At 42.8% G+C, this 16,187-nt stretch overlaps 1 protein-coding gene across 1 annotated transcript; it reads right to left on the bottom strand.

Annotated features, from left to right (window-relative positions):
* Positions 1-540: 540 nt before the first annotated feature.
* Positions 541-15,623, bottom strand: PDCL (phosducin like). The gene is made up of 4 exons (XM_060014190.1): positions 15,427-15,623; positions 13,662-13,838; positions 5,014-5,195; positions 541-2,817 (listed from the first exon to the last, which is right to left on the bottom strand). Exons 2-4 carry the CDS (start codon positions 13,831-13,833, stop codon positions 2,266-2,268), a joined length of 906 nt encoding a protein of 301 aa, XP_059870173.1. The 5' UTR covers positions 13,834-13,838; positions 15,427-15,623; the 3' UTR covers positions 541-2,265.
* Between the last annotated feature and the right edge of the window lie 564 nt (positions 15,624-16,187).

Raw genomic sequence — 16,187 nt, 5'->3', positions numbered from 1 at the left:
CAAGTTCCCCAGTGTATCTCATGTTGCTGTTCTTGAACCACACATGGAGAACCACTGAACAACCCATGAGGTACTGTTGTTCCCACTGCCAAGGCGAGGAAACTGAGTTTCAGGAAGTCTAGGTGCCTCAGCGGAAGCTCCACCACCAGTGAGAAACAGACAGTATTTGATCTGACTCCAAAGCCCGTGCTGTTTGCATTACCCCTGAGTTGGAGATTTAAGACTCTAAGAATTCCCCATTCCATGTCTGTTCACTTTATCCTAGAATTTCTGCTCTTGAAAGGCAAAGTCAAGGTTCTGGGAGACCATAATATCAATATATTTTCATCTCCAATGAGAACCAGTAGATGGCTTGTAAAAGCTTTTAAAATGTTTCTGTCCATTACCCAATAATTCCTCTTCTAGAAATCTATACTAAGAGAATGATCCAAAATATAGCCCAAAATACAAAGTGTTTTAGCAAAAAGCTAGGAATCTAAATATCCAATATTAAGGGTCTGGTTAAATAAAGTATGGCATATCCAAGTGATGGAATATTATCAGGCTGTTAAAAATTATTTATTTAGAATTTTTATAACATGTCAAAGCATTTATGATATAATATTAAACAAAACACAGAACTAAATTCAAAAAGCTCTCAATGTATTAAAAATATTGAAAAAACTGGAAGAAAATAAAAACACTGACAACAGTTGTCTCTGCCTCTAATAATTTTCTATACTTTCCACACACTTTCTACAGTGAGTTTTTTTTAATTAAAAAACCATGCACTTTCTTTTTGTTGATTAACTACAAGAGATACTGTCATGACCCTTCTACAGTTAGTCAATTCCTAAACAGCCAGGAAAAGCAAAACTGAACTTTAAAGCTAACATTTAACTACAGATCACATTTTCCCTGGCCCTACACTGTACATATTTTAAAGTAAAAAACATGAGGAGAAAACTCAAAAGACAATCATTGTTATAAACACACAGAAAGAAGACCAGAAAGATACCTGTAAGAATGATTTAACAGGGATTATTTTTGGTTGGTGGAATTACAAAGCTGTTCAATCTTTTTAGCTTAACAATTTTTGTTACATTTTCTACAATGAACATCAATTACTTTTGTAATAAAAAGTCTTTGCTGTTTTCAAGAGAACACCACCAAGCAAATTACAGCACACCTATACAACAGTATAAATAGCCACTTTAAAATGTTGTAAAAGAGTGTTTAATAACATGGAAAAACGTTTGCTATATTAGCCGACCATACTATAAAACAGTATGTTCAGAATGATCCCACTGTTTTGTTTAATAAGCAAACAAAATGTCTGTGTACACAAAGAAAACACCTTGGAAAAATATCCCAAAATATTAATAGTGTTTTACCCTAGGTGGCAGGATTATTCTAATTTTCTTAGTTTTGCTTCTGTATTTTCTGTATTCTATTGAATATTAACTTTTCCAATATGCAAAAAAGTTTTAACAAAAGCTACATGAAACCAAAAAATTACCTTGTTAAATAAAAAAGAAACAGAGAAAAAGACGAGCAGGGGTATCTTAATTGAAAGATCTTCCTTTAAAAAGGCTTCCCAGCTCTATCTCAGCTCTAATTTTCAAGCCAAGCTGGTCTTTCAGCATCAAGAGGGAGGGCAGTCCATCTCGATCCTTCCTCTACTGTAGACTTAATAATGCTTGAGCAGGATATCAACTCTGGCGACAAAGGTCACCCCCCTCTTGATGGGGCAACCATACACGGTCTGGAACCTTTAAACAAGACCCTGGGAGAGAATACGGTCTAGGGGGAAAAAATTTAACTGCCTTCTAAGACTATGAGTCTTAGAAGTAAATATAATTTACAATCATTTGATGAAGGAAATGTATTACTTATGTTGCAAATAACACACTAACTATAGAATTATATTCCCGGACCTGGCAGAGACCTCTGAGATCATCTGAAGACAATTTCCAGGACACTGTCTTCAGGATGCTATGTAAATACTGACTGGAAACAATAACAGAGATGTCATGCTAGAGAATCTTAAGTAAACAGTTCAAAAGCCTGGCTTCCTGTTTATACAATGTTAGGTCACTTTATGGAGAGCCACAAGGTGATTCAGCATTCTGATTTGATAGAAGAATTTCTTGACTTGACATATCATAAAAGGGACTACAAAGAACAGCAGAAAAACCAGAAGACACAGAAAAGAATGAAAATAAACACAAGGACGTGTGTCTTCCAGCCCAAACAATGAGAAATTTATGCCACCAGCCCAGCCATTCAATCTATTTCCAAATCGCTATCCTCGCTGTGGCAGGTGGCTGAGTTACGCACAGAGGTTACCAACAAGACTTCCTTTTCTGGAAGCAATCCAAACTCCTGGAGGAAAGCTTCAAGGTCCACCGCAAAGAAATCTTCCCCCAGCTGGTCAGTGACACGGACAAAGTTGCCAATCAGCTCGCCCCCCTTGTAGATGAGCAGGGCGGGAAGGGCATTCCTGGTGAAGCGACTGCTGGCCCCGATCACCGAGCTCTTCACCCGGCAGAACTTGACGGCTGGGTACTCCGCGGCCAGGCAGATCATGCAACCGTTCATGGCTTCGGTCCCTGGGATGCCGTCCTCGTAAATATGGACCATGATGAGGGTGCTCTTCTGTTCTTTGTCAATCATGTCCAGAAACCCTTCTCCACTGGGGATTTCAAAAACCTGCTTGAACTGGGGCCCCTGGTGGAGCTGCTGCCGCATCTCTTCCATCCTCTGCTTCCGGTACCGCTGCAGGAACTCCTCGTCGTCTTGGTCCTCGTTCATCATGGCAAAGTCCTTCAGAGTCATCTGCGGGAGGACCAGCAAGTGAGCGTAAGAAACATAAACCCAACAGTGACATGGGTGACACAAGATGTATGAGGCGCCACGCTAATACTCTAAATGTATTACACCTCACTGAAATCTTCTGATAACCCCATCGGGAAGGGACTTTTATTACCCCCACTTTACAAATGAGGTTCTGAGACTTGAGATTATCTGTATAAGTTCACACAGGTAGCAAGTATAAGACCAGGATTCAAACTAGATTTTTTAAAAAACCCAGGCTTTCAACTACTGTGTCATAGCGCCTCTCCATCCAGACAGGCAGCATCAGATAACATCACTTCGTGAGCTTTTGTCTTTTCGTCAGTCCTGACAATGGATTAATTATTTTATCCACTGTTTTGTTTTTGTTGAAAAGACAACAGGACATTAAGGAACCTGAACACTCATAATCCCTGCCCTGCGCCACCCTCCTTGCCTCCCACGCCAAAACATACAGCCACACACATTCTAAAAATCTATTCTTCTTTTTATTACCAGTCACGTGCTAAAACCATTTCTGCTTTTATAACAGCAGCTGTGGGTGCACCAATTAAGCTATAGCCTGCTTTTGCCACTTAGCACTATTATATCATAAATTATTCCTCATGCTTCCAAACATGTTTTATAAAATTATAAATAATGTGGCCTATTTTGCTGAGCCACTCCCCTACTTCTGGCATTCAGGCAGTTGCCAGTTCTGTCTCATTGCAACAACCCAGCAGGACTGCCCCATGTGATCATGTGCTGTGTGGCTTTGTCTGGTCTCCACCGCAGCACAAGGAAGCGCTGTGAGCCGTGGGCATGTTGTCCTGAAGCCAGCTTCCATTACAAAAGCATTCTCCCTCTCCTGCCCTGGTGTAGCAAGACATCCCTGCTCCTGTGATGAAGCCCAGCTCTGCCTACCCTGGCACAGATGAGAGGGTGGCGGCTGGGAGGCCACACCAGATCAGGACACGTGTTGTTACTGCATCACAGCCAGAGCCATTCTTCTTCCACTCTCACTGCTCCCCCACCAGAGCGGTTCTTTCTGACCTGTTATGGTCTTGCTTGAGTCTAATGCCCTGAAATCATCCTCCTGGTCAAGGCAAACTCCTCACTTAATCCTCTTGTCTGCTCCCCGACCCCGGCGGGTATTTCCAGCCAAGAGCTGCTTTGGGCCACAGCCAAATGATTTCAGGCACTTCTAGACATCCTTCCGTGGTCAGAGAGCATGGTGGGGAATTAAAGGATCCTTTTGAAGAACGCTTTGGGAAGGTAAGAGAGAGTCAGGGACCTAGTTCCAAATATCTTCCACAGTGTCTGCCCGCTTCTACTGTATTGCTTCACTAAAATAAATTCTCATGAATAGGCTTCAGATGAAACAGAACAACATCATGGATAGAACAGGAAAATCTGGGTTAGAATCCTAGTTCCTATTAGCATTTCTTAATTGCACTGCCCTGAACAAGTCCCCTCCCACCTCTCAGCTTTGGTTTCACCATCTGTAAAATGGGGATAATGTCTCCCAATCTCAGAGGTTTGTTTCTGGCTCAAGGTAAGACCTCGAGAAAGGACAGGAAACTCACATTTCCTGATCACTTTCAACCGGCCTGTGATGGGCACTGTATCGAGAGACTGACCTCATTTAACCAACGACAAACCAGAGTCAGAGTGGAAGAGACATCCCCACAGTTACTAGTGGCACAGCTGAGATTCAAACCCAGGTGTGGCCAAGCTATGACATGACTGCACTTTCTCCTGCACTGCACTGCTTCTTAGTATCTTTTTTAAAATTTATTTTATTTATTTATTTTTGGCTGCACTGAGTCTTCGTTGCTGCACAGCTTTCTCTAGTTGCAGCGAGTGGGGGCTACTCTTCACTGCGGTGCGCGGGCTTCTGATTGCGGTGGCTTCTCTTGTTACGGAACACAGGCTCTAGGCGTGAGGGCTTCAGCAGTTGTGGCACATGGGCTCAGTAGTTGTGGCGCACAGGCTTAGTTGCTCTGCGGCATGTGGGATCTTCCTGGACCAGGGCTCGAACCCGTGTCCCCTGCATTGGCAGGCGGATTCTTAACCACTGCGCCACCTGGGAAGCCCTGCACCGCTTCTTGGAGGCCAAATCAAACCCTTCCGCCTCTTGAATCACTAAGCCCAGCAGCCAGGGTAGCCTCTGAGAAAGGCCTGGGCGCTTCTAATTACCTTCCCACTGATCTTCTCCTGGAGGTCCTTCTGCTTCCGCTGCTCCTCCTCTTCATCCACATGGGACCTGCAGCTCATGGACAGCTTCTTGATCAGCTTCTCCATCTCCCGGCACTGCTCCTCCCGCTGCTCCGTCTCCAGCTGTTTGAAGCGGCGCCAGTCATTGATCACGCCTTTTGGACCTGAGGTGGGGTGAACGTGGAGGTGACCAAGGATGAGCGAGGGATTATGGGCCAGCGCACATCTGTCTAAAGCTGGCTCCATCGACACCACAGTGACACTCACACAGGGCAGCGTGGTCTACACGCAACCACGTCCAAGGCAGCCCAGTTTGCAAATTAAAGGGCCATGCGAAGGCCCAACATTAGGAGATGTGTGAAATAAATTCAGATTCATCTACTCAAAGGAAAACAAAGTGACTCTTAGAAAGAATGAGGCAGCTATATGTTCCCTGCCATGAAAAATGTCCAAACATATTAGGTCAAAAGAAAAGCAAAATGCAGAACAGTATCATGGTATGATCCTTTAATTTTTAGAAAAAGAACTGTATGTCCATGTATAAATATTTACAGATATTTGTATATGTGCATGTACATTTGTATGTCCATAGAAAAATAGGTAAACTGTTAACAGTGGTTGTCTCTAGGCAGTGAGATCTAAGGGGACTGGTGAGAGAGAACTTTTACTTTTTTCTTACTATGCTTCCGTATTATCTGACTTTTTTTTTTTTTTTTTTGCAGTACATGGGCCTCTCATTGTCGTGGCCTCTCCCCTTGCGGAGCACAGGCTCCGGACGTGCAGGCTCAGCGGCCATGGCTCACAGGCCCAGCCGCTCTGCGGCATGTGGGATCTTCCCGGACCGGGGCATGAACCCGTGTCCCCTGCATCGGCAGGCGAACTCTCAACCACTGCGCCACCAGGGAAGCCCTATCTGACTTTTTTAACAAGATTGTGGCAGGTTGTTCTATTAGTCAAGCTACCCCCAAACCCCCCTGTCCCCATGCTATATAGACCTGCCCCTTACCACATGACTTGCAATACCTCCTGTGGGATGAGAACGTGTATCCCCAGCCCACTGATGTGGGGCTTGCCCATTGACTTGCTGTGGCCAATGGATTCTGAGCAAAAACGCAATGAGTCACTACATGTTTCCAACAGCCCTCTCTTGCTCTCTATATTTGGTCATGAGAACAGCATGTCTCAGACAGGGGCTGCTCCTTGAGCCTCGTTCCTGGATGATAGGACATACAAAGCAGAAGCGGGGCAGCTGCTGACCCCAACAGGCAGCACGTAACATGACTGAGAAATAAACCTTTGTTGTCACAAGCCACTGAGACAAAAATATAAACATCTGTATAAAGAAAACTTTAAAATGATGCCAAGAAACACTACAAAAGCCCTGAATAAATGGAGCAACGCCATAGTCCTGGCTAGGAAGATGCAACATCACAAGGGTACCAATTATCCCCAAATTAATCCATATATTTAATGCGTTTCTGATGAAAGTATGTGATTACACACATGTGCCTGCTCCTGAATTTGCGGTGGAAAAATAAGAAAGCAAAAGTTAAGGAAATAATAATAAAAATAGAAGGGTATTGTATGGGGGGGACCAGACCTACCAGATACTAAAACATATTATAACACGATACTTAAAAACAGTGTGATATAGCACAGTAAAAGACAAATCAGTGGAAGAGACTACAAAGTAGGCTAAAGACGCAAATATAAGCAGAAATTCAGTACGTGATAAAACTGACATTTCAAAACAATGGAGAAAAGATGGTTTATTCAATAAATGATGCTGAAACAACTGGGCAGCAATCCAAAAAAAATTAAGTTGGAGTCCTAGCACATACCTTGCATGGAAACGAATTCCAGATAAATCGTTGTGTTAAAAAAAAAAAAAAATCATAAAAATACTAAAAAAAAAAAAAGGCATGGGACTGTCTTTTTATAATCCTGGAGTGAAGAAAGGCCTTTTACATAAGAAACAAAACTAAGAAACTATAAAATAATGCTTTCAAGCACATAACAAGTAAAAAAACTTTCTGCCAGGATAAGAACAAAAGCCAAGAGTCAAACAATAAACTGGTAGAAATATTTGCAACTCAAACCACAGATTAATTTCCTTAATATATAGCTCCCTAAGAAGAAAAAGACCAACTACCCAATTTCAAAAATGAGCAAAGGATATGAATACAACCTTTAAAATTATGAAAAGAGGCTCAACATCACTCCTAAAAAGATAGAAAATAAAACTACGGTGAGTTCCCATTTGCCATCCATAAGGATGGCAAAGATCAAAAAGTCTGATAACATAGTAGAAGGTCACATATATGGGGAAATATCACACTCCTGCTTAAACTATAAACCAGTACCAACTCAACTGACAGCAATTTGGAAATAATAAAATGTAAAAGTGTAAATATGCCATTTCTCGGAATTTATACTACCAATATACTCATACCCATGATTTAGGTGATATCAAACACCTATCAATTTGAGAAGCTGGACTCAAACGCAGGCAAGTCTGTTTTAATCATCAGCATGTTGGTATGCATACATATTCGTATTGTGCAGTGAAATGGCTAGAACCACGCACAGTGAAATGGTAACATTAGGTTATCTCTGGATGCGGGTCTGGAATTAGAAGTGATCACGACCCACCACCAGTCCCTCCCATCAGGAAACTTACACAAGCCTCTTAGATAGCCTCATGCACCAGAGGGCAGACAGCAGAAGCAAGAATAACTACAGTCCTGCAGCCTGTGGAACAAAATCCACATTCACAGAAAGATAGACAAGATGAAAAGGCAGAGGGCTATGTACCAGATGAAGGATCAAGATAAAACCCCAGAAAAATAACTAAATGAAGCGGAGATAGGCAACCTTCCAGAAAAAACATTCAGAATAATGATAGTGAAGGTGATGCAGGACCTTGGAAAAACAATGGAGGCAAAGATAGAGAAAATGCAAGAAATGTTTAACAAAGACCTAGAAGAGGGCTTCCCTGGTGGCGCAGTGGTTGAGAGTCCGCCTGCCTGTGCTCCGCAACGGGAGAGGCCCGCGTACCTTAAAAAAAAAAAAAAGACCTAGAAGAATTAAAGAACAAACAGAGATGAACAATACAATAACTGAAATGAAAACTACACTAGAAGTCATCGATAGCAGAATAACAAGCAGAAGAACGGATAAGTGACCTGGAAGATAGAATGGTAATTCACTGCGGAGGAACAGAATAAAGAAAAAAGAATGAAAAGAAATGAAGACAGCTTAAGAGACCTCTGGGGCAACATTAAACGCAACAACATTCGCATTATAGAGGTCCAAGAAGGAGAAGAGAGAGAGAAAGGACCCAAGAAAATATTTGAAGAGATTATAGTCGAAAATTTCCCTAACATGGGAAAGGAAATAGCCACCCAAGTCCAGGAAGCGCAGAGAGCCCCATACAGGATAAACCCAAGGAGAAACACACCGAGACACATAGTAATCAAATTGGCAAAAATTAAAGACAAAGAAAAATTATTGAAAGCAGCAAGGGAAAAATGACAAATAACATACAAGGGAACTCCCATAAGGTTAACAGCTGATTTCTCAGCAGAAACTCTATAAGCCAGAAGAGAGTGGCATGATATACTTAAAGTGATGAAAGGGAAGAACCTACAACCAAGATTACTCTACGCGGCAAGGATCTCATTCAGATTCGATGGAGAAATCAAAAGCTTTACAGACAAGCAAAAGCCAAGAGAATTCAGCACCACAAAACCAGCTCTACAACAAATGCTAAAGGAACTTCTCTAAGTGGGAAACACAAGACAAGAAAAGAACCTACAAAAAAACCCAAAACAATTAAGAAAATGGCCATAGGAACATACATATCAATAATTACCTTAAACGTGAATGGATTAAATACTCCAACCAAAAGACATGGGCTTACTGAATGGATACAAAAACAAGACACATCTATATGCTGTCTACAAGAGACCCACTTCAGACCTAGGGACACATATAGACTGAAAGTGAGGGGATGGAAAAAGATATTCCATGCAAATGGAAATTAAAAGAAAGCTGGAGTAGCAATACTCATATCAGATAAAATAGACTTTAAAATAAAGAATGTTACAGGAGACAAGGAAGGACACTACATAATGATCAAGGGATCAATCCAAGAAGAATATAACAATTATAAATATATATGCACCCAACATAGGAGCACCTCAATACATAAGGCAACTGCTAACAGCTATAAAAGAGGAAATTGACAGTAACACAGTAATAGTGGGGGACTTTAACACCTCACCTCACTTACACCAACGGACAGATCATCCAAACAGAAAATTAATAAGGAAACACAAGCTTTAAATGACACAATAGACCAGACAGATTTAATTGATATTTATAGGACATTCTATCCAAAAACAGCAGATTACACTTTCTTCTCAAGTGCACAGGGAACATTCTCCAGGATAGATCACATCTTGGGTCACAAATAAACCCTCAGTACATTTAAGATAATTGAAATCATATCAAGCAACTTTTCTGACCACAACCCTATGAGACTAAAAATGAATTACAGGGAAAAAAATGTAAAAAACACAGACACATGGAGGCTAAACAATACGTTATTAAATAACCAAGACATCATTGAAGAAATAAAAGAGGAAATCAAAAAATACCTACAGACAAATGGCAATGAAAACATGATGATCCAAACCCTATGGGATGCAGCAAAAGCTGTTCTAAGAGCGAAGTTTATAGATATACAAGCCTACCTCAAGAAACAAGAAAAATCTCAAATAAACAATCTAACCTTACACCTAAAGGAACTAGAGAAAGAAGAACAAACAAAACCCAAAGTTAGCAGAAGGAAAGAAATCATAAAGATCAGCTCAGAAATAAATGAAATAGAAAGAAAGAAAACAATAGCAAAGATCAATAAAACTAAAAGCTAGTTCTTTGAGAAGATAAACAAAAATGATAAACCATTAGCCAGACTCATGTAGAAAAAGAGGGAGAGGACTCAAATCAATAAAATTAGAAATGAAAAAGGAGAAGTTACAACAGACACTGCAGAAATACAAAGCATCCTAAGAGACTACTACAAGCAACTCTATGCCAATAAAATGGACAACCTGGAAGAAATGGACAAATTCTTAGAAAGGTATAACCTTCCAAGACTGAACCAAGAAGAAATAGAAAATATGAACAGACCAACCACAAGCACTGATATTGAAACTGTGATTAAAAATCTTCCAACAGGGCTTCCCTGGTGGTGCAGTGGTTGGGATTCCGCCTGCCGATGCAGGGGTCGCGGGTTCGTGCTCCGGTTCAGGAATATCCCACATGACGCAGAGCAGCTGGGCCAGTGAGCCATGGCCGCTGAGCCTGCGTGTCCGGAGACTGTGCTCCGCAACGGGAGAGGCCACAACAGTGAGAGGCCCGCGTACCACAAAAAAAAAAAAAACAAAAAATCTTCCAACGAACAAAAGTCCAGGACCAGATGGCTTCACAGGTGAATTCTATCAAACATTTAGAGAAGAGCTAACACCCATCCTTCTCAAACTCTTCCAAAAACGTACAGAGGAAGGAACACTCCCAAACTCATTCTATGAGGCCACCATCACCCTGATACCAAAACGAGACAAAGATACTACAAAAAAAGAAAATTACAGACCCATATGACTGATGAATATAGACGCAAAAATCCTCAACAAAATACTAGCAAACAGAATCCAACAACACATTCAAAGGATCATACACCATGACCACGTGGGATTTATCCCAGAGATGCAAGGATTCTTCAATATATGCAAATCAATCAATGTGATACACCTTATTAACAAACTGAAGGAAAAAACCATATGATCAGGCTTCCCTGGTAGCACAGTGGTTGAGAGTCCACCTGCCGATGTAAGGGACGCGGGTTCGAGCCCTGGTCCGGGAAGATCCCACATGCCGTGGAGCGGCTGGGCCCATGAGCCATGGCCGCTGACCTTGCGTGTCTGGAGCCTGTGCTCCGCAACGGGAGAGGCCACAACAGTGAGAGGCCCGCGTACCGCAAAAAAACAAACAAAAAAAACAAACCATATGATCATCTCAGTAGATGCAGAAAAAGCTTTTGACAAAATTCAACACCCATTTATGATAAAAACTCTCCAGAAAGTGGGCATAGAGGGAACCTACCTCAACATAATAAAGGCCATATATGACAAACCCACAGCAAACATCATTCTCAAGAGTGAAAAACTGAAAGCATTTCCTCCAAAATCAGGAACAAGACAAGGATGTCTACTCTCACCACTATTATTCAACATAGTTTTGGAAGTCCTAGCCACAGCAGTCAGAGAAGAAAAGGCAATAAAGGAATATAAATTGGAAAAGAAGAAGTAAAACTGTCACTGTTTGAAGATGACATGCTACTATACGTAGAGAATCCTCAAAATTCCACCAGAAAACTACTAGAGCTAATCAATGAATTTAGTGAAGTTGCAGGATACAAAATTAATGCACAGAAATCTCTTGCATTCCTTTACACTAATGATGAAAAATTTGAAAGAGAAATTAAGGAAACACTCCCATTTACCACTGCAACAAAAAGAATAAAATACCTAGGAATAAACCTACCTAGGGAGACAAAAGACCTGTATGTAGAAAACTATAAGACACTGATGAAAGAAATTAAAGATGATACCAACAGATGGAGAGATATACCATGTTGTTGGATTGGAAGAATCAATATTGTGAAAATGACTATACTACCCAAAGGAATCTACAGATTCAATGCAATCCCAATCAAATTACAATGGCAGTTTTTACGGAACTAGAACAAAAAATCTTAAAATTTGTATGGAGACACAAAAGCTCCGAATAGCCAAAGCAGTCTTGAGGGAAAAAAACAGACCTGGAAGAATCAGACTCCCTGACTTCAGACTATACTACAAAGCTATAGTAATCAAGACAATATGGTACTGGCACAAAAACAGAAACATAGATCAATGGAACAAGATAGAAAGCCCAGAGATGAACCAAAGCACCTATGGTCAACTAATCTATGACAAAGGAGGCAAGGATATACAATGGAGAAAAGACAGCCTCTTCAATACGTGGTGCTGGGAAAACTGGACAGCTACATGTAAAAGAATGAAATTAGAACACTCCTTAACACCATACACAAAAATAAACTCAAAATGGATTAGAGACCTAAATGTAAGACCGGACACTATAAAACTCTTAGAGCAAAACATAGGAAGAACACTCTATGACATAAATCACAGCAAGATCTTTTTTGATCCACCTCCTAGAGTAATGGAAATAAAAACAAAAATAAACAAATGGGACCTAATGAAACTTCAAAGGTTTTGCACAGCAAAGGAAACGATAAACAAGACGAAAAGACAACCCTCAGAATGGGAGAAACTATTTGCAAATGAAGCAACAGACAAAGGATTAATCTCCAAAATATATAAACAGCTCATGCAGCTCAATATTAAAAAAACAAACAACCCAATGCAAAAATGGGCAGAAGACCTAAATAGACATTTCTCCAAAGAAGACATATGGATGGCCAGGAAGCACATGAAAAGCTGCTCAACATCATTAATTTTTAGAGAAATGCAAGTCAAAACTACAATGAGGTACCACCTTACACCAGTTAGAATGGGCATCATCAGAAAATCTACAAACAACAAATGCTGGAGTGGGTGTGGAAAAAAGGGAACCCTCTTGCACTGTTGGTGGGAATGTAAATTGATACAGCCACTATGGAGAACAGTATGGAGGTTCCTTAAAAAACTAAAAATAGAATTACCATATGATCCAGCAATCCCACTACTGGGCATATACCCAGAGAAAACCATAATTCAAAAAGACACATGCACCCCAATGTTCATTGCAGCACTATTTACAATAGCCAGGTCATGGAAGCAACCTTAATGCCCATCGACAGACGAATGGATAAAGAAGATGTGGTACATATATACAATGGAATATTACTCAGCCATAAAAAGGAACGAAATTGGGTCATTTGTGGAGACGTGGATGGATCTAGAGATTGTCATACAGAGTGAAGTTAGTCAGAAAGAGAAAAACAAATATCGCATATTAACGCATGTAAGTGGAACCTAGAAAAATGGTACAGATGAACTGGTTTGCAGGGCAGAAGTTGAGACACAGATGTAGAGAACAAACATATGGACACCAGGGGAGAAAGCCCCGGGGGGTGGGGATGGTGGTGTGATGAATTGGGCGATTGGGATTGACATGTATACACTGATGTGTATAAAATTGATGACTAATAAGAACCTACTGTATTAAAAAGTAAATAAGGCTTCCCTGGTGGCGCAGTGGTTGGGAGTTCGCCTGCCAATGCAGGGGAAACGGGTTCGTGCCCCGGTCCAGGAGGATCCCACATGCCGTGGAGCAGCTGGGCCCGTGAGCCACGGCCGCTGAGCCTGCGCGTCTGGAGCCTATGCTCCGCAACGGGAGAGGCCACAGCAGTGAGAGGCCCGCATACCGCCAAACAAAAAAGTAAATAAAATAAAATTTAAAAATTTTAGTTTGAAAGAAAAGAAGTGATCACAAGACTTCTGATACATATTTAATGGACATTTTTTAAACCTGTTCCCAGAGCACAGGATTTCCAGTACCTGTGTTAACTGAGATGCCTTCGCCTGCCAACTCAGCATCTGCAGGCATGGAACTGCCGGCCAGGGCACCCCTGCCTCTGTCCTTGTCCTCGTGGTCGCTGTCCTCATCCTCGCTGCTGCTGTAGTAGTACTGCAGCTTCTCCCCCAGTAACTTATCATCCAGGGTCGTCATGGTGCCTGGGAGAGGGTGACATAGCAGGTTCTATGCTGGCTTGAATCAGACAAATGTGAATCTGAAGAGTTAGGGATCACCTGTGCTCAGATCCTATTATGCACAGGACCGTAAGAGTGACTGTTTTCATAAGCAGGATCTCAGCAAATCCATACCATGACCATGCATGATAGGGTTTATCATGCTCTTTCTGTAGAAGGTAAAATTGAGGCTGAGATAAAATCTCTGTGCCAAACTTTACAGCAAATGGCGGAGCTGGGCTCAGACCCCAAGGATTCCTGACTCCAAGAGAATGAAGGTGTGAGCCACTGTCTTCTGAATAGTATACACTGAAGTAGGGTGGTGGCTTGGAGAAAACTACTGACTGAACGTCTTATCTACACATACTCTTTGGTTTATCTACCAAGTAAGACTGCTGGTAATTGAAAAATTGGTAAGAATCCTCATGAGAAGCTCCAAAAAGAGCATCAAGAATGGGATGCTGACTCACTGTTTGCCTAGGCCAATCATTCATCTGTCTCTTGCCTTCCACCTCCCAATCAGCACAGCGATGGTTAGGATGGATGGGCTCTGAAGCCCTAATAACTTTGGGTAAAAGACGGGCCCCTGACAAGATTTTAATCACTCCCCAGTGTTTAAAGGACAATGGTTAGAGCCAAGCTTCTGCATCAGAAGAAGCCTGGTACATTCTGGGAGAAAGGTACAGCTTAGTCCCTGCCAGGCCTGCTTGCAGATCACACAAGGAGGGGTTGTAACTCCAGCACCCCTTCCTTTAAGCATCCCAATACTATGCATCTTTGATTAAAGGCATCCCCGAGCCTGTTAGACTCCATTACAAAGTGACTCTCCCACCGGGCGGGGAGGTCTTGCAAACAGAGACCTTCAATGCCCAGCACGAAGCCTCTACACAATCTGTCAAGCTCATATTGAGGCAGCCTGAATCAGTGGGGGAATCCGGTGACCCGGGCAGCCAGATGAGGAGAGGGGTACCTAAGTGGCAGGGTTGAGAAAAAGGCGCAGGTACACGGCCGGGCGCAGGAAGGTGGAGAGAAATAGGGGGACTAAACCTAACTTAAAGAGGCAGAGGGACCAAGGCGGTAAAGGTGGGAAGAAAGAGACGAGGAGGAATGTGTGCTCGGTGAGGGCGGGGCCGCTGAGGAGGCGGCAAGCGCAGGGCCAGCGGAGGGGCTGGTGGGAGGCGGGGCCTTTGGGGAAGGAGTCGAGGGCGGGACCAGCGGGAGAGCTGGCGGAGGGGAGGCCAGAGGGAGGGCCCGCGGAGGAGGCGGGGCCTTTCGGGGGAGGAGTCGAGGGCGGGGTCAGCGGGAGGGTTCGCGAAGGAGGCGGGACCTTTGGGGTCGAGGGCGGGGCCAGCGGAAGCGCGGCGGAGGGGCGCGGAAGCTCTAGGGGAGCCCGAGGAAGGTGGGGCCAGCGGAGACTGGGCAGGGAAGTCGCGGAGAGCGTGGGGGTCGAGGGGGCGCACCGACAAGACCGTCTCATCCAGGCTCGCCGACCACCCGTATTCCACCACCTCCCACCGGTATTCCATACCCGCCGCTTCTTCCCGGCTGACCTCAGTGCAGCTACCCGGCCTACCTCAGTCTGGATCCCTTCAGGCTGGCACTTCGGAAGGAAGGGAGCGCTCGGCTGGAGAAAGAGAAATGGATCGGCGCCTTGAGCGCTAAGAGAAAAGCCGCCTGAGTCTCGACTGCGCGGACCAATGAGGCGGCCTTCCTGCGTCAGCGCGGATACACGCTGCCCAATTAGAGGAAGCGTATCCTGGCGGCCAAGGGAGAAGCTACGGGTCCTACTTGGGGACAAACATCTTGACAATAATAATACGCTTCTATTTTTATTTTTGTTTTAATTTGAACGAAAGGCCACACTAGATATGCCCAGCTTTGAGCAGTAAGAACAATTTCGTTACCTTTGAAGTTTCCGAAAACATTCCACATGTTTTTTTTTTTTTTTGATTCTTAATCACATCACGTCTATTAAGACAGAAGACAGACTCGGACATTAATTTGCCCAAGAACACATAGCCCTTTTGGATTAAAAAAAGAAGAAGAAGAAAAAAAAAAGCCAAGTCCAGGACAACTAAACGCAAAGTGAAATCCTGGATTGGACCCTGGAACAGAAAAAGGACGTGAATGGGACAACTGACGAAATTTGAACAAGGTGTATCAAGTAATAATATTATTGTATCAATAGTTTTGATAATTGTACTACGGTTATGTAAGATGTTAACTTTAAGGGATTCTGGGTGAAGAACATAGGGGTACTCTATACTATTTTTGCAACTTTCTGTAAACCTAATTTCACATTCTGAGCCCTTATTGAGATGTCCGGTACACAAC

The sequence above is a fragment of the Delphinus delphis genome, chromosome 6, assembly GCF_949987515.2.
Source record: "Delphinus delphis chromosome 6, mDelDel1.2, whole genome shotgun sequence".
Classification (NCBI taxonomy): domain Eukaryota; kingdom Metazoa; phylum Chordata; class Mammalia; order Artiodactyla; family Delphinidae; genus Delphinus; species Delphinus delphis.
Note: the sequence above shows the minus strand (reverse complement) of the source record. Positions and strands in the feature narration are given on the sequence as shown.